Genomic DNA, 27,146 nt, shown 5'->3' on the forward strand with positions numbered 1-27,146 from the left:
CGGAGGGACGGAGGGACGGAGGGAGGGAGGGACGGAGGGCCGGAGGGAGGGAGGGAAGGAGGGCCGGAGGGACGGAGGGACGGAGGGACGGAGGGACGGAGGGAGGGAGGGAAGGAGGGCCGGAGGGACGGAGGGACGGAGGGACGGAGGGAGGGAGGGAGGGAGGGACGGAGGGCCGGAGGGACGGAGGGCCGGAGGGAGGGAGGGAGGGAGGGACGGAGGGAGGGACGGAGGGAGGGAGGGACGGAGGGACGGAGGGACGGAGGGAGGGAGGGACGGAGGGCCGGAGGGAGGGAGGGAAGGAGGGCCGGAGGGACGGAGGGACGGAGGGACGGAGGGACGGAGGGAGGGAGGGACGGAGGGAGGGAGGGACGGAGGGACGGAGGGAGGGACGGAGGGAGGGAGGGCCGGAGGGAGGGAGGGCCGGAGGGAGGGAGGGAGGGAGGGCCGGAGGGAGGGAGGGAAGGAGGGCCGGAGGGACGGAGGGACGGAGGGACGGAGGGACGGAGGGAGGGAGGGACGGAGGGACGGAGGGACGGAGGGAGGGAGGGCCGGAGGGAGGGAGGGACGGAGGGAGGGAGGGAGGGAGGGAGGGAGGGAGGGCCGGAGGGAGGGAGGGACGGAGGGACGGAGGGAGGGAGGGCCGGAGGGCCGGAGGGAGGGAGGGCCGGAGGGAGGGAGGGACGGAGGGACGGAGGGAGGGAGGGCCGGAGGGCCGGAGGGACGGAGGGAGGGAGGGCCGGAGGGAGGGACGGAGGGAGGGAGGGCCGGAGGGAGGGAGGGACGGAGGGACGGAGGGACGGAGGGAGGGAGGGCCGGAGGGAGGGAGGGCCGGAGGGAGGGAGGGAGGGAGGGCCGGAGGGAGGGAGGGAAGGAGGGCCGGAGGGCCGGAGGGCCGGAGGGACGGAGGGACGGAGGGAGGGAGGGACGGAGGGACGGAGGGCCGGAGGGAGGGAGGGCCGGAGGGAGGGAGGGAGGGAGGGCCGGAGGGAGGGAGGGACGGAGGGAGGGAGGGCCGGAGGGAGGGAGGGCCGGAGGGAGGGAGGGAGGGAGGGCCGGAGGGAGGGAGGGAAGGAGGGCCGGAGGGACGGAGGGACGGAGGGACGGAGGGAGGGAGGGACGGAGGGACGGAGGGACGGAGGGAGGGAGGGCCGGAGGGAGGGAGGGCCGGAGGGCCGGAGGGAGGGAGGGACGGAGGGAGGGAGGGCCGGAGGGCCGGAGGGACGGAGGGAGGGAGGGAGGGAGGGAGGGAGGGCCGGAGGGAGGGAGGGCCGGAGGGACGGAGGGACGGAGGGAGGGAGGGCCGGAGGGAGGGAGGGACGGAGGGAGGGAGGGCCGGAGGGAGGGAGGGACGGAGGGAGGGAGGGCCGGAGGGAGGGAGGGCCGGAGGGAGGGAGGGAGGGAGGGCCGGAGGGAGGGAGGGAAGGAGGGCCGGAGGGACGGAGGGACGGAGGGAGGGAGGGCCGGAGGGAGGGAGGGCCGGAGGGAGGGAGGGAGGGAGGGCCGGAGGGAGGGAGGGCCGGAGGGAGGGAGGGACGGAGGGAGGGAGGGAGGGACGGAGGGAGGGAGGGACGGAGGGACGGAGGGACGGAGGGAGGGAGGGCCGGAGGGCCGGAGGGAGGGAGGGAAGGAGGGAGGGAGGGCCGGAGGGACGGAGGGACGGAGGGAGGGAGGGCCGGAGGGAGGGAGGGAGGGAGGGAGGGAGGGCCGGAGGGACGGAGGGCCGGAGGGCCGGAGGGACGGAGGGAGGGAGGGAGGGACGGAGGGAGGGAGGGACGGAGGGACGGAGGGACGGAGGGACGGAGGGAGGGAGGGCCGGAGGGCCGGAGGGAGGGAGGGAAGGAGGGAGGGAGGGCCGGAGGGACGGAGGGCCGGAGGGAGGGAGGGCCGGAGGGAGGGAGGGAGGGAGGGAGGGAGGGCCGGAGGGACGGAGGGCCGGAGGGCCGGAGGGACGGAGGGCCGGAGGGACGGAGGGACGGAGGGACGGAGGGCCGGAGGGCCGGAGGGACGGAGGGCCGGAGGGACGGAGGGACGGAGGGACGGAGGGACGGAGGGACGGAGGGACGGAGGGAGGGAGGGACGGAGGGAGCCCCATCCCCGCCCTCAGCAGTTAGCAGCCATCCCTTCTCCCAGTTACCTGCCGCTCGGGATTCACGTTGACAAGATCCTCATACTAACAAACATCACGATGAAATCACTTAAGCAAATGACTGAACTGCACTGATAAGGAGTTCTTTAGTCATAATTATCACACATAAGTACGTTTTTAATATGTCTAGTTCAGTAATTAAAATCTTCTTAAAGGGGATAATTTTCTACCACGGCTCAACCTAAGTTGGCAGGTCCTAGAATGAGAAGACTCCACAGATGTAGCTGGTGTGTAGTTCTTCTTAAAACGCAAAGCCAGCGGGGCAGGAGCTGGCACGGCTCAGTGAGAAGTCACTCCAGCAAACACTCCTTCTGACACAAGGCTGAGCAGGGTCCTCGCTCTGCACGGTGCGTGCCACTCTACTGCGAGAAAACAGCCGCGGTTTCCTGCCTCTCAGGGCCCTGGGGCCACCCTGTCCTCCTGGGGTGGCACCTGGCAGGGGCGGAGCCTCTGCTCCATCCTTCCGGGGCCCCTCTCGCCCCAGGGCAGCTCAGAGGCTCCCTTCTCTGGTGCAGCAGCCTGGACGGCTCAAGGCCGGCGGCTGGGCTCCAGGAGAGCAAAGGGCGGCTGCCAGGCCTCTCACGGCGGGGCCGCGCCAGCCTGGGGTCACACCACCTCCCGCCCCCCACCGCAGCCACTGGGCAAGGAAGCCACCAGAAGGCTGGTGGATGGGGAAGTGGCGGGCAGAGCGCACAGGCAGGGGGGAGAGGGGGCTGCTGGGACAGGGCCGGACGGCCTCTGCCACCACGGGCACCGGCATGGCCGTGTCCCGCAGGCCACTTCCCCCCAGAGCTCTCCCAGCAGGCGGCTGGTCTGAGTGGGCGCCGGGCAGAGCGCAGCGGAGAGGGTCGATCCGGGGCCGGCACGGGTGGGCTCCAACCCCACCAAGTCCACGCGAGTGCCAAGGCAGCCCATATAGCCTTCTCCACCCGGCGGACACTTCATCCACAACCTGGGGATGACAGCACCACCTCGCAGTCTCATAAGGACTAAATGCGCTCACGCGCACACACACGCGCACACACGCGCACATGTGCACACACGCGCATACACACAGCTTTAAAGAGCACGCGGGCGCTGGCCCTGCTTGCAGTGAGCGCTGCTTTTCATTCGCCGCTGCAGGGGTCACACTGTAAGCCCATCCAGGGCAGCAAGGGCAGCCACAGACCCGGGGGCCACCTGCTGCAGCAGCTCCCCGCCAGCTGGGGGCCTGGGGAAGAGCCAGGCTCTACCCAACCCCTGGAACCAGAGGCGGAGGGGCGATTCAGAAGCCGGAGCAGCTTGAACAGAGGCGCCAGCGTAGGTCACCATGAAAACCCAGGGACCATGGACTCTGCGAGGGGCTCCAGCCCGAGAGCCGTACCTGCATCTCTTTATTTAATCCTCGCCACCACGAAGGGGGCTGCAAGCACACCGGACGCAGGGTTAGATTCTGCATGTCTCAGCCTGTTTCCCGTCTAAAAAGCGGGAATAACACGTACCAGGCACCTAACCACACTCAGGGTCAGCCCCCGCCCGCCCCATCTTTATCGCTCCTCCCCAAATTGTCGGGCTCTGACTGTTTATGTCTCTTCTGATAGTTTTTAGTTCTACCAGATATATTCCTTTGAACATAAGCTCTCCAGATGTTTCGGGAAAAGCACATGTATTTCGATCCAAAGAACCGTAACGCTATGATCGTCCCCATTTAATAACTGGAGAAGCTAAGGTTAGAGAGATGAAGCACCTCACGTGGCCAATAAATGGTGCAGGGTGGATTCAAACCCACTTCTCAAAAGCCTGCCCTCTTAGCAACACGCTTTGCTGCCTGTGAGGAGTGAAGTGACATGGAGGCTGAGGGACGCAGCCCACGATGCCCTTGACCAGGTCAGAGCTGCGGGTCTGGCCACTGACAGAGGCACCATCTCCCCTCCACAGACCTGCCTTCACACGACGATGACCCGAAGCTCCCGGCCTCGGGTCAGCTCATAAGGAGTTCTTTATTTTTATCATATTGAGATTATCAGTTTTCAGTGAACCAAGTAGATTTCCTTACCTTTTTTCATTTTCTTTTTAAAAATATTTAAAAATTTTTAAAAATTGTGGTAAAACATACATAACATAAAATACTGATTTTATTAAATCAGTATAGGTACTGATTTAAATAAATGGCCATGTCTGCATCTCTCCATCTGGTGTTTGGTATTTTTTTCCCCAACGCCATTAGGATGTTCACGGATCTTAATTAAAGTCTACGAGATTCTTATCAAGTATGAGGGCTAAGAAAATGTTCATTGTTCACAAGAAATGCTTCATTTTATTAGAAAATGAAAGCTATGCAGCCACCACGGTTCCCATGTGCTTCGGCTACCAAGATACAAGCTCGCGTTGCACTGAAGAACCGCCCTGGTCTCCTGGGTGCAGGCCCGCTGAGAGGCACGTGTACACAGCCCTGCTCGGCCGGCTCTCTGGGGCCCGGGCTCCTGCTCTGTCAACGGGGACCACAACAACCCTTCCCCGAGGGTTACGCTGAGTACCAGACTCAACACAGACAGGAACACCCCCAGGACCTGCCCAGGGAGACACTCAGTACCCGTGCCCCTTCACCCTTTCTTCTCCATCCTCTTCTTTTCTTCTTCTCCTTTTTCTGCCCGCCCTACCCCTCTCCCCCATTACATGGCCCTAGTTTTTTTTTTTTTGGTATGCATTTATCCATAATTCTTGAGTATTAACCTATAAATATTCTATAATCCAGTTTAAAATCCTCAAATCTAAACAAATTTATACCAAGGCTTTGACTTAGCTTGTGCTAAATCATTTTTAAAATGTGTAGTTTTATTTTATTATAAAAAGCTGGTACTCCTATACATAAATGAATAAGAACTCAAAATTCATCATACATTTACTTCACTCATTAGCTTGACCTTCTAGTAAATCGTTAGCGTCACTGATTCTGGCTGCTATATAAGGAGATCCTCCCTCGTCTGGGTGATTTAAAAGCACAACTCATCGATGAGCATCTCGTATTTTTCCTTTATTAGCAGCAGGGCTTACACCTAGTATTACTGCTGCTTCCCGCTTTGCCATCTGGGGTTCAAACCCACCTCGGTAATAGCCACACTGAAGGCAGATTTCGGTAGACTTTGAACAACTTGTTTTCCTTGAGGCTCCACATGCTTCGTGGCTTGCAAAGCTTAACGGCCTGCAACTCCTGCAGCAGCAACGCTCAGCCCAGTTGCTACCACTGTACTGGCCGTGGTTCCCGCTGGGCTCCCAGGCGCCACCTGGAGCGCGGCTCATCCCAGCCCACCCACCAACTCTACGCCTCTACCACAAGGCCGGCCCTGGATCTTTGAACTCTTGTTCTAATGAATCTGTGTTTACACATAATATGCTTTTTTCCCATAAAGTGCCTCAAATCTTTTCAGAAGTATACGTAGCTTAAGTGCACAACAGTCACCATCTAGAAGTGGAAGGAAATTTCAGAGCTGTCCCGTAACGGACACAGAAGTGGGAGATAAGGTGGTATGACGTCACCCTCCAAAAATAAAGCCAAAGAGAACCCACAGAATGAATGATGCGAGCCATCTGTGGCCATCTTTCCAGGAAACAGCTCACTCTAATCGCAAAGAAGAACTGAAGCAAAACACCCAAGGAATGTAAGGTAGGCTGTAATCTAACCATAATGCATTTGGGAAATAGTTCTGCTGACTGCTTACTGAAGAATGTTAAGAAGAATGCCAGATGCGTCCGTCAGGATCCGATTTCTAGAATGCAGACAACGGACAAGCTTTTAAACAGGCTTCACCGTCAATCGTTAACTCGGTATCAAGCTGTTAACCAGGTAACTGAGATGGCACGAGGAAAACTCCAAAGCATCAGGCAGGCAGCAAGTGCAGGAAGCAGCCACCACCCCTGGGCTGGAGGGAACCAGGGGAAGAAGTGGAATCAGCGAGCCTGACAAACGCAGAGGGAGGGCCTGAGCTGCCCCGCGAAGGGGGTCCGCTCAGCTGGCGCTGGGGTCTCTAGGGTGGCGATGAGGCTGTTTCCTTCTGTGCTGGGAGGAGGGCACAGCGGGTTCTCCGGGGCAGCTAAGGGGGAGGCATGTCCCCGTGGGCTGCTCCGGAGCCGGGCAACAGAGAGGAGGGACCAAGCCCCTTCCCCTGCCTACCGGCCCGACTGGTGCTTGGACCGCCGCCCGTCCCCGAGGGCACAGACGTGCTGTGTAGAGTCCTAGCTCCGGCGGCACAGAGGGGAGCCTAGAAGGATTTGGAGCTGAGACAACAGTTTAACAAGCTACGCACTGGGTTTTGGAAAAATGAATCTCCATCAGCACCCTAGGGAGAGGGTACTGATTCTATGCACGGAAACATCCCCAGAATGAAGGCTGATCCAGCTTCCATAGAGGGAGGGGAAACATGCCTGGGAGAACAGCTGCTCGCCCAGCGGCGCGGGTTCCCTGAGCACACGCACCCCGGAGCCCTCTCCCCCAGGCTCCACTCCCATCAGCAATTCATGACCCAGAATCCTTATTTACCAACATTTTACAATACTGGTTCATGGAAACCCTGGGCTTTGACTGATAACCTTCTAGATGAACTAATACCATCTAGTTTCCAAACCTATGAAACCCAGAGACCCAGGGTGATTCTCTCTTTACGTTCTGTCTGAAACAGCTCGCTGGCCTCTCTTTACCCACTGGAAAACGGACCAGTGGGTAAAGAGAAGTCTTTTGAAGAAAATAATCACGTAAGCCTCGACTGTTTCTACAAATGTGTTACGCACACACAATGGTACAGACAGAAGTAAAGAAAACAGACAAAGAACTCCAACTTCCCCCTGGAAAACCTACCTCGCCATTTGTAAATTCTGTGCGGTTTATTATCCTCCAACAGAGGAATGAGCCCAAGTCCAGGGATGTCAGAAACCTCGGAAGGGCGGGTACTCCACACGCCCCCTCACATCCAGCCCGCACCACCTGATCCTTCCCGAGCGAGGGTCTCGGCTACTGGGCAAAGGACCCTGCTGGACAGCCTCCACTTTCTCTCAAGGGGGCACGTGCAGGGCTATGGGGAGAGCAGACGGGGTGCCGTGCGGGGCGCTGCGCGTCACCCACCGATTCCAGGTCGGACTGGAAGGGATGGCTCTGTTCATTGCCCTGAGTGGCTCGCAGGACACTAATGACCAGAGTCCTCTAATCATGAAAAAGTTCCCAGTGCTTCCTTCCAATCAGCTGGTACTTGATCCAGAGTTTTCCTTCAGAATTACGTCCACGTGGCCACTGACCCTCACACACGGGGTCATACCTCCCCCTGCAAACAACAACGAAAACAAAGCAACCCCAGATTAAAGTAAGCTAGGAAAATAGAATCCAAGATTGCTCGACTACCGAACACCTCAAGCCACTCCGGATATTCATTCAGTCCAGTAAGGAAGCTGTCGTTTCTTTAAGCTCCAAACTGTCATTTTCCTATCTGTTGTTCGCTACTTTTACTGTAAACAGTAAGCTTCTCAGAGCCTCCTGAATACGTGCTTATGACAAGAGCACCACTCAGTAATCCAACGGGCACTTCACTGTATGCCCATCAGTATTCATCCCTGAATATAGCAGCAAGCACCCAAGTCTCCAAAAGAAAGACCAAACTCAAGCTCAAAGCCCTACAAAATAGACCATATATATGTGAGGACTCCATGCATTTTCTTTTTCCCCCCTCTGGCCGAATGGCATGCGGGATCTTAGTTCCCCAGCCAAGGATCGAATCCATGCCCCTTGCAGTGGAAGGGCGGAGTCTTAACCACTGGGCCACCAGGGAAGTCCCTGGACTCCATGAGTTTTTAAAAACACGGCTCAAGAGCCGATGTTCTGATTTAACTGGCCTGGGGTAGGTTCTACGCATCTGTATTTTTTAAATCTCCCTAGTTGTTCCTAACATGTGGCCAGATTGAAAACCACTGGTCTACAGTGTGAATTGGGGAGAGTGGGGCACAGCATCCAGGCTGGGCGGGGGAAGTGGGGTAAAAGGATGAAAGACACAAGCTGCAAGGAAAACCGACGAAGACCCAGGGGAGAAGGACCAGGGCGAGAAGAGAGAAGGTGACAGCAGCCGGTCTGAGGCTACTGCAGTCCTGAGATTTCACTTTAATGCAGCAATGTGAGTGCAATCAACAGGCAAAGTCCTTCACCCTGCAGGTTTTTCATATGTGAAATTCAGTAATTAGGGCTGGTCATCAGATGAGGCAGCTCTTAAAATATGAACCCTAAGCACGCCTGTGTGCTGGGTTCGAAGGGGCTGTGCGTCCGGCACGTGAAAGAAGAGCACGGAAACCAGGACCCAGCTGGGGGCCTCCACCTGCACCTCTGCCAGCACCTTCCCAGGTGAAACAACGTGGCTCCCTGGGATGGAAGAAAACGTGCTGACCTCCACAAAACAACTTTGCATTTCTAACGAAACTTGCCGTGTACGCCTTTTTTGGCCAGGAAGAAGGAAAGAGGCATGCACATGTCGGCATCTGTGTGCACACGTGTACATGTCTCTAGCTGCAGACATAAAACAACTTTCCAGCAGCTGAATTAAGGTGCAAGCACACACACGCGCACGCACACACAGCCCGCCCCCCTGCACACACACAATGTCCGGAACACTTTTACCGATGGGCAAAGGGTTAAGAGGCAACACCTCACCTAATCCTGGTAACAGCCCCGTGAAGTAGGCCCTGTTCCTGTCTCCACCTCGCAGACTGAGGTGACAAGGTCTTGGAAGGGCACCTGTGCGAGGACACAGCAGGAAGGAGGGCTGAGACTGGATCCAGGGGGATCCAGGGACCAGGCGCCCTCCGCCCCCTCCCCCAGGGCACACTCAGTGTCCCACAGGCACCAGGGCAGGGCAGACACACAGCTGGGAAGACAGGGCTGTGCCCTGAGCAAGCCGTTATTAATGACAAGTTATGACCCGCTCCAAGAGATCCTGCCCAGAGAGCCAGGCTACAACTGGATCCTTGTTGCTGCAAAAGTTCTGTGCTGTATGTGGGTGAAACGAAGGAGGAGGAACAAGGGGTGAAAAGGAAAATAAATCTCCTGAGCACGCAAAGAAACCCGCTCATTTTACAGCTCTTTTCCTCCTCGGCCGATGAAGAAACCCCCCCCCCCAAAAAAAAATGTAAGAGAGAGAAAGCCTGATGTCCAAAGGGTGAGTTGTCTTGCTGTAGGAAGTCCTCCCCTCCTATGCTGTCCTCCCGTCTCTCTCCCCTGGACCTATGCATTTTTCCAACCCCCATGCCCACGACCAAAGGACTGGGAGAATAGCTAGGAGAAGCCCTGCTAGTTCTTAGAGGCCGAGCTGACCACTTAGCTGCTGCACCACTAACCGCCATAATGCCCTCTCGCTAAATTCTCGCTCCAACGACGCCAGATGCCGTCGGCTCACAGGACTCTGTGCCCCCCTCTCCAAACAACTGAGGGCACAATTTCCTCAGTTCCTCCTCTCGCACCTCAGAACGCCAAGTCCTGGGATAAATCCTATCACTGGTTCTCTACAGTCCACGAAGGTGGACAAATCTCGCCGGTCCCTCGGCACGTCTGGCGGCACCCGCGTTCCTCCCTTAACTTGGGAGGCTGGCTTCAGATCCTTCACAGGTCGCTTGCAGCGTTCCAACAGATGCTACCACAGGGCCCGCTGCCTTCCGCAAATGACTTTAGGGGCGCTGCCTGAAGTGCGGACTGGGTGCCCACCCCCATGGGTTCAAAGTGTTGCCTAGAGGTGCCCCAACATTTCACAAACATAAATCCGCCTCCATCCTGTCTGTCCAATGTCCCTGCAGCTCCAAGCCCCTACACCACCAGCCAGTCGTATATCCACAGTTTTACAAGTGCTCATCCAAGGCACAGAGCGTTAAAATGACAAGCCAGGGGTCGCTCCAAACACTCAGGAATGTAACGATACAAGAACAGCAGATGCCTAACCCCCAGTCTAGCGGTCTGTCCCCACACAGGCAGGCCAGGCTGCTCAGAACCCACTGTAACCAGGTGTCTGTCCAGAGATGACCGTCTAAACGTAGAAGCGTTTTACGATGATGAATCAGTGGAAGGAGGGTTAACAATGAAAAACTCTTTTCTAAACACAGCCGGAAAGGACTAGGCTGCTTAAACACAATTTAAATCCTATCACCCGCGACCTCTCTCCTGTCCCCAGAGTCCCTGCACAGCCCCCTGTCCTCAGACAAGGTGACGCGGCAGCAACACCAATTAAGGGGCGATGATTTAAAAGCTTAACCTACACACAGAGCCAGGCCCACGCAGCTGCAGCATCAACGCAGCGCCTCTGGAGGGAAAGGTGGACGCTGTCCTTGTCTTCAGGTCCACATTCTCGCTGCAAGTGCAGAGAAGCCAGATCTGCACCCAGAAATGACGGCGACTCCCTACGCTGAGCACTTCTGCCAGACCACGGAGGACGGGAGGCTGCGGCACAGTGGCTCTCTAACCCCAGGCTGTAACAGCCGGCAGGAGCAAAGCCCAGGGGGGAGGGACGGCAGGGCCAGGACGTCTCACAACAGTGCAGAAGACCCTCTGCTGAGCCCAGGCTCGCGGCCCTTCTCACCACCACAACCCCACCAGTCTGAGCCTCGTCTCGCTTACCGGTATTACGGAACACCAACCAGAGCACCAACGATGTGCCGGGTGCCAGGCCACACCCAGGGAACACGGCAACACGCACAAATAAATTCCTAAATGCACACCATGCCCTGAGCACCCTCTGACCCTGTGTGGCCCCTGCCCACCACACTTCTATTCGCTGACCTTTTTGCTTTAGACTGTCCAAGCACACCAAGTTCATTCTGGCCCCAGGACGTTTGCACATGACGTTCTCCATGCCTGGACAGTCTTCCACCACATCCTCATGGCTGGATCCTTCTAGTCATGAGCTCTCCCCAAAAGGTGCCCTCCTCGGTCCTTTGTGATGAGTCTGTGAGCTCCCTTGGAGCTCCACGTAGAGCTACCCAATGCCGCCTTGGTGGCCCCCAACCCTCACCCCTCCCAGAACGCACGTTCCCAGGCCCTCATCTGCCTCACTCCCCTGACGGCCCTGGGGCAGGCGCATCACTGCAGCTGCTGCTGAATCTCCGTGGGGAAGCGGAGCTGAAAGGGGAGGGGCTGAGCAGGTGCCGGCCCCCAAGGCGCTCAGTCTAGTGGATGCAGATGCCCAGCAGCCTGCGGAGTCCTGGGGGTCAACAGCGGCGCCTGGTGAGGGGCCCCTGCAAGCCCTGCTCTCTGCTGGACCAGCAGGATCCCGGAGATGCAGACCCCCGACCCACGCACACCTGGCCCAACATCCGAGGGCTGGTGGAGCAGAGCTCAGGCCCACCCACGGCTCCAACATCCCGGGTCCCTAATTAGCACTTAAAAGTGCATGGTCTGGGGACGTCCCTGGTGGCACAGTGGTTAAGAATCCGCCTGCCAGTGCAGGGGACACGGGTTCGAGCCCTGGTCCTGGAAGATCCCACATGCCGCGGAGCAACTAAGCCCGTGCGCCACAACTACTGAGCCCGCATGCCACAACTACTAAAGTCCGCACGCCTAGAGCCTGTGCTCTGCAACAAGAGAAGCCACCGCAATGAGAAGCCCGCGCACCGCAAGGAACAGAAGCACCCGCTCTCCGCAACTAGAGAAAGCCCGCGCACAGCAACAAAGACCCAACGCGGCCAAAAATTTAAAAAAAAAAAAAGTGCATGGTCTGTTTATATAGGCCCCTGACTGTCAGCTGGGGCAACAGCTAGGTTTCTAGGCTTTGTCCACTGTTTCTACGTGTGCAGACCTCTGAAACTAGTACTCTCCTCACAGCTCCAACACTCCCTTCCCGGAATAAATAAGTAACGAAGAAAATACGGAAGGTACCAGAGCCAGACTGTCCCCCCGCTCAGCACTAAGGGGGAGGGGCATGGAGCACGGGGATCCCATGCGGGGGCGGCTCTGAGGCCCCGGGAGGAGACTGCCCGCCGGAACATCTGCGAACTGCAAAGGCAGGACTTGAAGCCAGACACCCAGGAAACTACCATCCTACCAGCTTGCTCCATCACGCCCATCAACACATTAGGTCTGCTTTGCTCTCGGTGTCCCTGGGAACATACACTGCACTCTGGCCAAGTACAGTCTCTCTCTCTTAAACGTGCCCCAAACGTGACATTTCTGGCCCCGCTCAGCACCACAGCTTCAACTTGAACAAAAACAGGGAGCTTCCCAGGTCCACGGCAGGCCCGAGAGCGGGAGGGAGAGCACAGAGGGCGGGAGAGCCTCCTTCCTCAGCGTTCTGCCCTGATTTACGTCCTAGTCACCGATGCACACCGCGAAGCTACCCTCCACCTGGGTGTCTGCCCCCAGCCAGGCCCCTGCTCCACCAGAGGGGCCCAGCGTTGCCCCAGAAGCATCTGTGAGAAAGAAGGGTGAGTACACGCGCCAGTGAAAATAAAAGGAGCCCTCATTAAACTGCACCGGCATCGTCCCCACCAACTCACTCATGTCCATCAACCCCCTTCTCACAGACAAAGACACGAAGGGTCACAGGCAGCAACGGTGGCATTTGCATCCGGGTCTGACGTCACAGCCGGGCTCCTTGGATTATCGTAACCAAACGCCAGGTTTTCATGTGGATTTCTCTCCTTGAAATCATCACACAGTGTATCTATTAACCTGCAATCTAGTTCTAAGTTGTCTTAATCAGGGCCATCAGAGAAATCCCATGAACAGTGATCTAACTGACAGAACTAGTCCAAGGCCCTCACAGGGGTGCTTTGCGGTGTTGCCACGATTATTAATTTGTCTTCCACTTGTCAGTCACCTACGGTTTCAAAAGCAAGTCAGAAACTGAACACATGAAACTAAAAGAATATTTACTGATTAAAACCTTGTGGGAAAGTTTCCAAATAACATGCCGTATTCAGATAATAACAGCTCAAGATATAGAAAGCAACCAATCGCCAATTAGTTTTTAAAAATTAATTACACAGCCACGTAGTGAAAAACCACGTCCCGGAACAATTTTCAAAGACAAGAGACTAAGGGGTAAAACTGGGAAACAATGTCCTGGGGGCGGGTGGGGGGCATCGAGAGGGTTCTGGCCTGCAGCTTCCTGTCTCTCCCTCCAGAGACCTGGGGTCCACTTGGCATTCAGCCACCCTCTCTGGGGCTCGGTTTCCTCACTAGAGGGGCAAAGGCTGCAGGCCCCTGGCCTCACCCTCGTTCCAGGGCAAAAGCCCCGGACAAGGTCCACAGAGGTGGAGGCGCTTCCTGGGAAAGGAGGCTCTAGGCTTAAACGCGGCCAAGGAGGGCTGGCTCCGTGGGCCCAGATGCCCTGGGCTGGTGATGCCAACCAGAGGATGGCCCAGCCAGCCGGGGCACCAGCCCCTCCTGCCCTGACGCCAGGAGACTTCACATCCACACTTACGCCATGGGTACCAGGCCCTGCTCTGATTTATTCCCCGTTGAAAAAAGTGAGGAGATGGGTACATGAGGAAACCGAGGCGCAGACGGCTTGAATAACTTGCCTGAGTTTACAGAGCCAAATAGAGAAGGCAAATTCAGACCTAGGCGGTGGCGCCTGGGCGACGCATCCTGTGGGCCCCTTCGGCCTCATCGCCTGAGCCAGCCACCCACCCGGCAGCGTCGCCCTGGGCTTTTCCTGGCAGACCCCCGCACCGGAGCCAGAAGCCAGCGGACGGTCTCCGAACACCCGGCGTGGGGGCGCTGAGCTGCCCCTCAGCACCCGGGGGCACCTAGGGCATCGGACTCACCGCACAGGCAGCCCCCCCTCTCCCGGCAGAAACCTCAGCTAAACTCTCCGAGGAGCAGGAAAGCTTGACTTTCAAACACCCCTCGTGCAACGGGAAGGAGCGTTAGGTCATCAGGAATCAGGAATTCCCTCTGGGACAAGATGCCACCTCATCCTCTCCACTGGGGACGGAGAAAAACGCTTTCAGCTAAAAATTATACCTCAAGTACAAACACTTACAGCCACGTTGGATTCACTCCCCAGGGATGGGATACTTCACCTACATTCCTTTTCCTTTGAAAACAAGAGTCACATCTTGATGCAGACTGGCCTGGGGCCTTGCAACTCACCAAGCACAGACAGAGGACATGTCTCAGCAGCCCTCTGCACAGGGGGCTCCTCGTGAGGTCTCATCTGCCTCTGGGGGGCCCATCTGGGTGGCCTTTCCTGCCACCCAGCCTCAGACCTACAGCTCAGACCACCCAAGAACAGCTCGGGCTGGATCCTGACATCAGCACTTTGCAATATAAAGGTTAAGGAGTGATCACCGGCCCAGGTAATCAGCACCTTCCAGGCTGAAGTGGCAGCTCTGCAACAGCAAGAGAGAAACCTGCCATTCGTAAGCTGATGGTGACTCAGGACTGCAGTTCTGAGACCAGGATGGCCGCAGCCGGACTTTCTCCAGGGCCGAAGGCGGTTTGGGGAACGTTAACATTCCAGCCCGGTTAACTCACTTTGTTATACAGCAGAAACGAACACATCATTGTAAAGCAATTATACTCCAATAAAGATGTTAAAAAACACATTCCAGCCCCAGCCCTGCTACCACATGACCGGTGGAGCAAGTTAAGAACCTCGGGGTCCACAGGACACTGCACTGTGAGTGCAGAGGGCCGGGAGCAGAGATGAATAAGCGGCAGCTCCAATCAGGTGTCTTGGGGACGGCGCTGGTGTAAATTTGCAGCACCAGGAATTTATACCTTACAGAAAACATGCAGCACCGTGTATCTGTCGAAAACCTCTTATTTACAAACACAATGTAAACTATGAGGATTTCACATTAATATCCTGTTGGGGAAACAGAACGGAATAACATAAATTGTTACAGGTCTCCCACTGTGGCTTCCCAAAGCATCCCCAGCCCGAATGGGTCACGCATGACAGCAGGCAAACTGCCTGCGACGTGTGAATGTACAGGCGTGTGTGTTCTGCCCTCCGGACGCCTGTCACATGAGATGCGGTCGGCAATGTAATAAAACGCCCCCACCAAACGCTGCTGTGCGACAGGGTCTCCGCGCCACTGAGAGGTCTGGTCAAGAGTAAGCAATCCGACAAACTACCTAAATTGCTGCTCTGCCATCAAAAGGTTCACGAGAAGTAACAATTTCCAAAGAACTTCGGTAATTCTTAGAGAAGAAACAGTACCAAATGTAAGAATATTTTCCTGGTGATACAGCCGACAATTCAGGATCTTAGGTCACCTCTGAAGTATCCTTTTAAAAGAATCATCGCTGGATATTCCTAAGTTACAGGAGGTATCGAGGCTGGTGTATGTTTTTACTGACTGTGACATTTTGATTTATGAGAAATATATATTTGGTCATTCAGATGTAACCAAATATATATTTGTCATATGTGTTTTTGGTCTTTCTCCCTGATCCTGGCTCGCAGCTCCCCAAACCCTTGGAATTTCCTGAACAGTACGAGCCACAGGAGCATCTTTTGTTCTACTTGGTCTCTTGTCCTCGGAGCCACAAAGGTGACACGGGTGTCCTGTTATTCACAAGCTCCTTTCCACCACTACTGGGCTTATGTCAATGAGGTTTTTGGAAGCACCTGCGGATGGCGGCTGGTTGCCAGGGGAACCAACCGTAAACAGAGGGGTGCAACTTTCAGTCCCACCCCCTGATTTCCTGGGAGGAGAGGGGCTGGAGGTTGACTCAATCACCAATGGCCTATGACTTGATTAATCATGCCTATGGAGTGAAGCCTCTGTAAACACTCAAAAGGACGGGTTCAGGGCTTCCCCGGTGGCGCAGTGGTTGAGAGTCCGCCTGCCGATGCAGGGGACACGGGTTCGTGCCCCGGTCTGGGAAGATCCCACATGCCGCGGAGCGGCTGGGCCCGTGAGCCATGGCCGCTGAGCCTGCGCGTCCGGAGCCCGTGCTCCGCAGTGGGGGAGGCCACAGCAGTGAGAGGCCCGCGTACCGCAAAAAAAAAAAAAAAAAAAAAAAAAAAAAAAAAAAAGGACGGGTTCAGAGAGCTTCCAGGTTGGGGAACCAGAACATGTCCATGTGCCACCATGCTGGACCCCAAGCACCACGAGGTACCTCAAGCTGCTGTATGTCTCTTCATCTGACTGTTAATCTGTATCCTTGAATATCCTTTGTAACAATTCAGAAATCTAGTAAATAAACTGGTTTCCTGAGTTCTCTGAGCCACGCTAGCAAACTAATCGAACCCAAGGAGGGGTTGATGGGAACCTCTGATTGATAGCCTGTTGGTCAGAAGTAGAGGTGACCACTGGCGCTTGCGAAGGGCATCTGAAGGGGCGGGAGAGGGCGGGGGGGGCAGTGTTGTAGGACTGAGCCCTTAACCTGTGGGACCTGATGTATCTCTGGGTGGATAGTGTCAGAACTGGCTTGAACTGCAGGACACTCAGCTAGTGTCTGAGCACTGACTGGTTGTGTAGGGGAAGCCTCCAGCCCCACCACACACACACACACACACACACTGGAAATTGGGAGTAGAAACCTTTCACTGACCATATTACAAAGCCTTAAATTTGCTTTTTAAAAAAATACTAGTTTTCTGCTGCTTTGCTAATTTAAGCTACATACATCTATAAACTTCTTTAGCTTTTTAAATAAAATTTTCTAAGTAGGCAAAAATAAAATAGCATGATGAACTCCAGAGGCCCATCAGTCATTCAACAACACACTCGGCCAATCCTGTTCCCTCATAATTCTCCCACAGGCTCGGCGTCACTGCGTCATCCATAAATACTTCAGTCTGTATCTATTGGGTTGGCCAAAAAGTTCATCTGGGTTTTCCCATACCATCTTACAGAAAAACCTGAAGAAACTTTTTGGCCAAGCAATACAAAAGATAAGGATTTTCAAAAACATAAGCAGAAGGCCATTACTGCCACTAAATAAAATTAATAACAATGCCTTAAATTTCATCTATTATCCAGTCCCTAGTCAACTTACCCCTAATTATTATTTTTTTTAGATCTTTCTCTAGTTGGTTTGGTCAGTGATTGTGAGCTCCTTAAAGGGTGACGGAGCACCGTGCTCACTTCTCCAGATCCCAGCACTCAAGAGGGTAACTTGTAGCCAGAAGATGCTTAAAAACCTTTCGACACGGGTTCACACTCATCAGCTGCTAATCTCTCAGCAATAAAAACCAGGAAGTCCTTCTGCTTACATGGATTGGGAGTGAACAGATGCGAATGTACACACTTTGATGAGGCTACCATTTCCCTTTATCAAGGCCAGGGGGCCTGGAGCTGGGATCTCAGGGAGGGAAGTAACTGACACTTGAGAAAAAGAAAGACCCTAACTCACGAATTCTAAGATGCACTTTTTCTTCACAGTCTGACATGCAATTGGGGTGCAGCTCGTGACACCTTCTGATGCCGTGGCCAGGTCTGGGCCGTGACGCACCGTCATGACCAGCACTACCTCAAACACAAAACACGTCAGCAGCAGAGTCTGTGGGATGCATGTTGGTGCCTTGGAAGAAAATCCCAGAAGCAACACTCAAGCACTAGTGATCCCAGACAGCAAATCAAGTGGGACAGAAGTGGACGGTGAATTGGGGAGCTGGGCAAAATTCCCAGAAGAGTCAAAAGGTGGCCAACTCTATCAAATGCCAAGCGATGGTGAGAGCCCAGAACCCAGGGCTCGTAGGAAATGCTGCATCCACCAAAGAGCTTGGTGGCACAGGGGAAGGAAGACTTTGTCTCAGGAAAACAGGCACTATATCTCTGAGGCAAAAAGCAGACACTCGAAAATTTTAAGGAACACGCTACCCGATGTATTTCACGTATATTTTCCTTTTTATCTGTGCACAAGAGGGATAAATGGAAAAATCGATGTCTAATTAAATCTAAAAGAGCTCTTTAAATAAGTAGAAAGTAAAAACATGGATAAGAAACCACTGCGTCACAGTTCAACAGTGTTTTTTCTTTCCTAGGGGTACATAAAATGATGGTTTCACAAATAATGGCATCTTAGGTTTGACGAAAAAGGGTATATTCCAGACACAGGGGGACGGACGTCAGAGATCATCCAAAGTGAGACAGGAAGAAAAACAGGTGCGTCACTTACTGCACAGAGGAACTGGGGCGGGGGTGGGGGGGAGGGCGGAGGGAAAGGAGGAAGGGGACAAGCCTCCAAGGTCACAGAGCAAGGGTCTCGGTCAATGGGGAAGCCCTCGAGGCAGGAAGGACCAGGGCGATGACTTGAAGGCTGCCACGCCGGGCCAGCCGGTTCCGCATCCAGGACAGTCACACACAGCCCCCCCACACGAGAATCAGTGTTAATTTACGGGCGTCGCTGAAACACAGGCCTTTACTGTGCATGAGTTTCTACGCTCCCGCAGGGTGACTCGTGTGAAGGGTGTCCCCCTTCTGGAGCAGGACCCTTTCAGGAAGAGATGTGCTCCCTTTCTGGGCCGGCCCCTGAAGCGGAGACGAAGAGACCTCGAAGGGCTCCCGAGCCTGAGGCCTTTAAAAGGACCTCTTCTCTGCAGCCACATCCACGTTCTCGTTTCTGATCCAGACACACGCTGGACGCACAGCACACACCACACCCCAATAAGGCATCTGATGGCCCCTCACAAACGCCGGTGGCTACTATGAAAAGCAGCTGGATGTTCGCCCTTGAGAAACAGGAGGACCTGCGATTTCCCGCCGTCCCACTCCCTCAAGGGGCTGTGGGCAACGAAGTCACACGTCCATTTTATTTCCCACAAACATCACAAATCGCAGTGCTTCACCACGACCCCGCTGCCAAGAACAACCTCTCCAGAGCCCAGGGACCGGGCAGGCCCCTGACCTCCGGTTTCCTGCAGATGAGAAATCCACAAGTCCCATCACCACAGCAACTCGCCGAGACGCCATCCTAGTGGGGACCAGCGGGACTTCTCATTAAATGGTGTTGTGTGTGGAAAGCACCCTGCAAACGAGCCATGTGATTGAACGGCGTGCCTGACGGTGAACAGGGTACGGAGGCTCGCCCAGTCCAGCCCGGCCCTGCAGAGATCAGCTCAGAAATCACACCATGCGACCGTTCCACAAGCACACTCCACAAAGTGAAGCAGCAAGTTAACCTGCGGCACCTAAAGCAGTCCCGGGCCCCAGGTGGGGGCGGGTGGCCTGGGGGTGTGCGTCCTGCGTTATTAACCAGGATGAGAACGCTCCTCGCCCAGGACTCCGTGCGGGGCAAGAATGTAAGACCCCACGTTGCCACGGGATGGAGGAAACTCCACCACTGGGAGACCAGAGGCGATAGACTCCCGGAAAGAAAAGTGGCTCATTTATTTAGCAAAGGAAACCAAGGAACACAGAGAGCACCCAACAGGCTGGACGCCCTGAAGCCGGGGGCTGCACCCGGGCAGAGTGAGCCAGGGACTCACCTGCTCTGGGTCTCGGCTGCAACCTGCTCAAGCCACCCCTCCCCACGGCGCCCATGGGCCCTGCACTCGCTGTAACCTTCCCCTCCCCTGCTCCTGACCCCTCCCGCCGCCCCCACTCAGCCCCTTCTCACACTACGTCACTTACTACCTATGGTGCTTAGTCCAGCTGCGCCCAGGGGGAAAGCTCCCCAGGGGCCGAGAGTCTGTCTCCGTTCTATTCACTGCTGCACCCCAAACACCAAGCAGTGCCTGGCACATAGTAGGTGCTCGATAATACTCACTGAAAGAACACGTGAAAGGGACCCCAGCCTGTTTGCATGTCTGCTCCTGCCAGGGGGCAGCTGAGGACTTCAGGACAGGCAGAGACCTGAGGACAAGAACACGTGAGACCTTCCACAGAGCACAGGGTGAAAACGGAGAAAGGACCCTCCCATGAGAGGATGACTGTGGGCGCATCTGCTCCAGAACGCCTTCCAGGAATGTCCCGCCACCATCAGCAGGACACGGGCACTGCCGGCGCACGGAAGGGGAACGGGAAGCCTGGGAAGCCAGAGCGAGCCCCCCCGCCCCCGCTGGCCGCCCAGACCACCCTGGGGGTGCCACCCACTAGCTCTGCAACCTTGGGAAAGTGACTGAACCTTTCTGTGCTTCAGCCTTCATCAGTAAAGTGGGAGGAATAGAAGGACCGTGATGTGGAGTTGATGAATTAGTATCTGTAAAGTATTAGGACCACGCCTGGCACATAGTGGAGACTAATAGTGTGTTTATTAAGTGGAAACCCTTTCCAAGGGGTCCACCCCAGACCACACAGAGAGGCAGTCCGGCTCCAGGAAGACAGCAGAAAACAAAAAGAAATCGCACTTAACACTGACTGCGGCAGTGCTTCTTAAGTGAGGGCGACCCTGCCCGCTGGGGACACCCGGCAACGCCTGCAGACGATGCCGGCTGCCACTGACGCGGGTGGTACCCCTAGCATCCGGGGGAAGCTACCAAATGGCCACAGCGCACGGGGCAGCGCCTCCGGCCCCCAAAACAGACACTACCCGGCGCAAAGCGTCCTGAGCTGGAGTGACCGCTGCCCCCCAAGCACCCTCGTCCCTGCCAAAACGCTGGTCATGATTTGGGCTCTGGGAATTCAGCGACTCTATCCCCAGCCGTCCAGGCCATTCCTCCTCCCAAAGAGTCAGCAGGCAGGACCAGGTGGCCAGCAGGAGGGGCCTGGGGGGCCGGGGCGGGCAGCCCAAGGGCAGGCTGAGCCACAGGTGACCAGGCAGCCCCCGTAACAGCCGTAGCAAGGGCCACAGGACTCCCAAAGCCGAGGAAAGCTATGTAAATGGAAGGCCAGGAGTGAGATTCAACGTGACCATGTTTGGTTTTTTCAAATCCAGCCACGATGAATCACTGCCGTCTTCGTCCCAGCACGCTAAGAAATTCAATCCGTGCACAATGACACATGCTTCCCGGGCCTACGATACCGGTCATGACTAAATGCAGAAATGCCAAGTACCTCAGCCTGCCCCGCGGGAGGCAGATAGATGCGAGCAGGGGCCCAGACCCGCCCGCCTCGGGCAAGGGACGCGGGGGGGCGGTGCCCCCCAGGGGAGGACTCGTTGGCTCCTCGAGCCTATGGGGGAGGCTCTCCCGACTGGACAGATAAACAGGAACCTCCACACTGGGGGTTCACCCTTAAGCTCAAGCACGTGGCCAAAGGTCAGAGCGTCCTCAGAGCAGTTAGAAAGCAAGGTCAAGTTCTACTGCGAGGGCAGGAGTGTCCACGGGAGGCTTGCACCAGTGCACTCAGCGCAACGCTCCACGGAGAAGGGCTCCTCACCAGGCCCGGCCTGTGCCAGATGCCACCTGGGAGGTCCGCCTGTGGAAGCACCAGGAGGTCCCCCCGAAGAAACCGCACCGTAGGGCAGTGCGGAGGCAAGGGCCCAAGACCGCAGCACTGGAACGAGGGTCCCCGGCGGCAACACAGAGGCAAAGGTGGCCTCGAGGGGGAGGCCACCTTTCGGGTCACGCCGTGAGACCAGGCCAACACCTGCTTGGATTCGAGCAGCATCTCTACAGGAGCCGCACTCAGCGTGTCTAAGCACCACTGTGGCACGGGCACGGAGGCCAGGTCCAGGAGGCCCTGCAGTGGGGACGGAGACCATGGAGCGGGGGTCCCAAGGGAAGATGAACAGGGCAGCTGGGGGCGGGGGGGTCCCTAGAGAGTGGTGTTTATTTAACATCCGTACGGAAGGATCTCACTGTGGCATGTGTACGGCGTGCCTGTGGGTGTGTTTCCACCTGGACATCCGCCCAGCTTGTCTGTCTCAGCATCACCCACACAAGCAGAGCTTCCAGGAGAGGGTCCACGAGGAGGAAAGTGGGAGAACCGAAAGGGGGCGTGGGCTCGGCCAGGTCTGGCTGTTTTCTCACCCCATGATTTCTGCTGGGCCAGCGAGGAGACTTCACAGATTTCTCCCAGGAACACACTGCCTCTTCCGGGATCTCGGCCAGAACCTGGGCAGTCAGCTCCTGTGCGCGCTGGGTCTCTGCCCCAGGCAGCCTCACCACGCCCCTCCTTCCACTGAGCCAGCAGCCGCTGGATCTGCTGGAAGTTAGGCAGCGGGGCACTGCCCGCTTTGAAACTCACACCTTCCCAAAGTGACTTCTCTCTCCCCAAAGATCTCAGAAACACGAACGGCAGGAACGAGAAATTATACACATGAAACTACATGTGTATGTATCTCCCCGCTCACCGTCCCATTGTTTTTCTGGCCTTCTCTCAAATACCTCTTCCTCTGATCCAAACAGGGGACCCACCACTCACCAGAAGTTAGGGTGGGGAGACTCACAGGGGGCCTGAAGCCTCCCCACACCACTAACAGCCCCCTGGGTGCCCCGGACTCCACCCCGAGGTCTGCCGCAGCCCAGGCAAGCTGGCCCCCTCGGTGCTGGGGGCAGGAGGCGACAGGCGGTTCCTCACTCTCACCAGAGGGCTGGGGGAAGAGCCCATCACTTGCGCACCGTCAGTCACAGCTGGCTTCCACCATGTGTGAGCTCCGGAGACAGCATGGCATCACTCCAGAAGTGCGAAACTTTTATTTTCTTTAAAGAAAAGTTTCTCACAGAGGGCCGTTTGTCAGCTTCTCTGGCTCTGCGGTGGTTTTCCCCCAATACTGCACTCCCGACCTCAACTTCAAACTCTCCTTTCAACTGGAATTTTTTTAACTGACTCTAGCTGGCCGGGTGCGGCCTGGGTCCCCCTTCCCAACCGCCACCCCCAGCAGACACATTCACAGATCTGCTGATGCCCACGAAAGCGCATGGGTGATGAGAGCCACCTCCTCTCCCACCAGAAGGGGCAAGGCTGCAGGCAGAGGGCGACTGGGTGCCCAGAGCCTGGAGGGAGTGGGCGGCAGGCCGGCCTCCCGACCGCGGGAGCCCCACTCAGGGACGTGACCAGCAACACGCCCATGGTTCACACGGCCACCAAACGACGGTGTATCCTGCACCCACTTTCCCGCTGGCTGTCCGCTGACGGGAACCCCGCTCTGACACCACGGCTGGGGACAAGAGGGCCAGCAAGACGTCCGGGTCACTTCCCAAAAAGGCAGTCCTTGATGTGAGTCGGGGTCACGCTGCCAGTCCAAATGAACCAACCAAATCGATCTGGGAGGAATGGATGAGGGATTTAAAAAAACTCCAGAGATCAAGAAGAAGACAGTTAGGCGTCACAGTTCACTCCATTTTCAAGCAGATATTCAGGCCTTCTTCCTTTCCCCCCAGCCCTCCAAACAGCACCTATTCTGCGCCTACTATTTGCCAGCACCTCCTAGTGGCAGCTGGTCTTTGGCTACCAGAACTATCCCCACTATAAAGATGAGGAAATTGAGGGTCAGAGAGGTTCAGTAAATTAGTAAAGGTCACTAAGCAGGAAGGAGCAGAAAGCTAGTCTTAATGTCCATAAATGTATCCACACCATTCCCCTTAAGTGTCCACCGCCCAGCTCAAAAGCACCAGTGCTTCCCCGTGGTCAGTAGAAGTAAGAACCAACAAGTCAGCTTGGCATCCGAGGCCCTCTATGATTTAGTCCCAAACTCCTCCAACTGTATCCTCCACGCGTACCCGCTCCAGCCAAGCGAGGCCCTCCACCGCCCCAAGAAGAGGCCCAGCTCGCTCTCCCAGAAGGCCTCCTCCAGGTCTTACCCAAAGGCCTCCAGCATCCACTCATCGAGGAAGGGCGGGGGAGTAACCGGGCCCTGGCCGTGCCCCTCGGGAATGCTCTCCCTGCCTCCCAAGGGCGTGCGGTGGGAGCACAGACAAGGGGTCCTGGGCGCCACACACTCTCTCTCGGGAGAGACCATGCTTCACATACTGGAAAACCCTTCCCTCTCCAACCTGAAGAGCCACACTTCACCCAGAGGCAGGTTTATTTCGACAGAAATCTCTTCCTCTCTCTGCAGCTCCATCCACTGCCAACATACCAAGGCCCCGGGGAGACTGAACATGATTAAAATTTTAAAGCATTTAAGGATGCTCAAAGGAAAGGCATCCTTGAAGTGCAAATCATCAATTTAGGGGGAAAGAGTGAAATACGGGGGAGGGAAGGCTCTCTGCCAATGTAAATAAAATATAATTTCAAACAATATTATGCATAAAATGATTGACCGCACACCCCGAACTTCAGCGCTGAGTCCTGAGCAGGGCAGCGCCTGCCCCTGTTGAGTTTATGAAATCTGCAGCGTGAGGTGAGTGGGCTCTCTAAGTTTCGCCAAACGGAGAATAAATAACCATCCTGAGGGAAGTAATCTAACAGGCAGGGTAATTTAACAGCGGCAATCCCGGCCAGGTGCTGAAGCAGCAGAAACTCCAGTCAGGCTCCCATCAGACAATCCCCCAAAGCCTAATACTGAAGCCTGGTGCCCTGTGAAAAGAATCAGGGCGAAGAGAAACTGGCTAAATATGGAATTAGACCCTTGACTCGAACGGCATGAAACGAGAGAAGAAATGTAAGTCCACTTACACCTAAAAAACGACAGCTAGTATTCAAATTCTGCCTTCACACGCATGCTACCGTATCTTTTTTATGTCCATACTTTACAAGCTAGGAAATCTATATATTTCCTTTTATCACGAGGACGAACTAAATTTGAAGAGACTTTCTGGTCTCTGAATCCATGGAAACAACTCAGGAGGAAGAAAGACTAGGCGGCTTTATACTCTAGATTAGGAAATTCAGGACAGCAGAGTCTACCGACCCCCCTCCGGAGCCAGTCTCAGGGCGGTTACTTTAATACCAGGGGCAACACTACCTTAACGAGGCTCCTCCAGTTTCAAAAGCTATTGCATGTACACACCTCTTCTCCAGCTGACAAATCACCAATCCATGTATAATTGTTCATTTCGCACACTTTTTTCTACGAGGTCTCTGTACCTTCCTACTGCCACCAGGCCACAAGGAGTTCTTGGATTTTTTTTTTTTTTTAACTAAGGATGAAATGGAAGACCCCTCAAGAACCATCCACCAGCTGAAGCCCACCAGGGAGAAGCCAACCTCTCCAGATGCTAATGCCACCCTGTTGCTATTTCCAATCACATGTGCTAATGAGAGCAGCAGACCAAGGAAAGGCAACACTAAGCATGGCTTATGTATTCGGTTTTCTTTCACATGAAAGGCAGGAAGCTCTGCCAGGTCTCACCAGCACACCAGGCTACGTGGACCTGCAAAGGCACAGTTTACTGGGAAGCAAAGCTTTTGAAATAATTCCAGTTTAACACGGCCACGGTTTTCAAAGGGCTGCACTGCTTCCGCTGGGCGCACTGCTCTTTACCATTCAAGGATGAACGGAGACTTCATGCATGTGAACAACAGTTCCCTGGATTAAAATAGGGAAAAAAACAGGGCTAACAGCACATGTCAGCTCAGAAATAAGCTAGGCCAATTCTGCACACGGAAAGACTTTTCATTTCTGCCCCTCTAGATAAAGCAAGCCTACGAAATTTACCATGAATCTAACACCTTCAGCTAAGCATGAATGAAAGGAGGAAGGAAGGAAACCTCTGAAGCAGCTGAACCTCAGCCTTGACGTTTACGGTCTGACTTTAGGGCTAAAGTCTTTTCATCCAGTTACTCTGGCTTGCTTGTTCCAGGACACCATTCCCTGGTTCCTGCCCAACCCACGGTCCACCTCCATTAACTCAGAATTTCCTGGGTTTGCGGTGACACCAAATGTCACAGCAGAGGGGTTACACCGTGTGGAGGCCGCTTTCAAAGCCTGGTTGCCACCAAACCCCACGAACACCGCTGGCGGCAAGTGCACAGCCCAGAGCGCCGCTCTCCCAGCGGGATCGCAGGGCCCCGGCGCCCTGGGCGCTCCATTTCCTCCCGAGGGCGCCCGGCCGTCCAGAGCGGCTCACGCGGTCCCCACGGCCCACCCCCTCGGCCCCTGGAGCCCGCCGGGACACACACAGCAGAGGGACCACCCCGCGGAACGGGGGCGTGGGGCTGGAACAGGCGGGCGCCGGGGGCCGCGCGGGAGGGCCGGCCGAGTCGGGCGCGGGGGCCGGGAGGGGACGGTCTCGGGGTGTGGGTGGGTGGCCGGCCTCGTCCGGGGCGCAGGGGCGCGGGGGTCCTCCGCCTGCATCACCGGGGAGGTCCGTTCCGTCGAGCGCGGGGCTGGCGGCGCCCCCGTCCCCAGAGGTACCGAGCCGAGACCCAGAACTGCCCCCTCCCCGCGAGGCGGCGACAAGGGGGAGGGGGCATTGCGGCGGCTGGTATCAAAGGGCTGAAAAGAAACTTGGACTCCTCTCTCCCCAGGTACGTGACACGTCGCAAAGGCGGCCGCCTCTCGCCCTCCCCCCCCCCACCCGCTTTTGTGCTTCCCAACATCCCCACCCCCAAATGTCCCACCGCAGGGGACCGGGCTCCCGGCAGCCGGACGAAACTCAACTCAAATTACGTGGAGCGGAGAGCTGGGGCGGGGGGCGACAAGAGGCGTCGGCGGCCCCAGTCCCGGGGGCTGCGCCGGGTCTCCCTCTCCCGAACCAGGCGAGCGCAGAGGGGCCGGGGGCGCCCCCCGCCTCGGGGACACGGCCGAGAGACCCGGGGCGGGTGGCCGGAGCGGAGGTCCGGGCGGAGAAGGGCAGGAGGGACCAGGAACCCCCCTCGGTGCCCCGCGGCGCGGCCGGGGCGCGTGGGCGCCGGGGGTTCCGGGGCCGGGCCGCGGGCGGGCGCCCCACTCACCTTCCTGCCGGCGCCGCCGCCCGCGCCCGCGGCCAGCGCGGAGCCGCCCCCCGAGTACATGTAGTAGGCGATGCCCAGCACCCACAGGAAGGCGAAGCACAGGAGCATCCGCGAGCGCCGCCGCATCCTCCCGACTCGGCCGCCGGCCGCGGCCGCTGCTCGCGAGTCTGCCTGGGGCCGCGGCGGGCGCGGGCCGGGGAGGAGCGGAGGAAGGGGAAGGGCGCGGCGGCTCCTCCTCCGGCGCGGCTGGCGGCGAGGGCGGTGCGCGCCCGGCGCCCGAGCTCCGCCCCGGCCGGGAGCGCCGCGCCGCGCCCGAGCAGGAAGCGGCGGCCGCGGAGGCAGCGAGGGGGTCAGGGAGCAAAGGGCGACCAATCGGCGGCGG

General features: G+C 56.7%; 1 protein-coding gene and 1 pseudogene across 2 annotated transcripts in view; both read right to left on the reverse strand.

The window, feature by feature from the left end:
* Positions 1 to 26,946, reverse strand: part of GALNT2 (polypeptide N-acetylgalactosaminyltransferase 2) — a 184,097-nt gene extending 157,151 nt beyond the window's left edge. Inside the window, exon 1 of the mRNA XM_082854726.1 lies at positions 26,765 to 26,946. Within this exon, the coding sequence (XP_082710852.1) occupies positions 26,765 to 26,890 (126 nt within the window). The 5' untranslated portion in view covers positions 26,891 to 26,946. The remainder of the gene's footprint in view (positions 1 to 26,764) is intronic.
* Positions 4,703 to 13,568, reverse strand: LOC309971441 (mitochondrial import inner membrane translocase subunit TIM14-like; annotated as a pseudogene). The gene is made up of 2 exons: positions 13,564 to 13,568; positions 4,703 to 5,377 (listed from the first exon to the last, which is right to left on the reverse strand). The product of its transcript is annotated as a mitochondrial import inner membrane translocase subunit TIM14-like (transcript).
* Positions 26,947 to 27,146: the final 200 nt, after the last annotated feature.

This window comes from Leucopleurus acutus (assembly GCF_964270905.1).
Source record: "Leucopleurus acutus genome assembly, chromosome: 14".
Taxonomy (NCBI): Eukaryota; Metazoa; Chordata; class Mammalia; order Artiodactyla; family Delphinidae; genus Leucopleurus; species Leucopleurus acutus.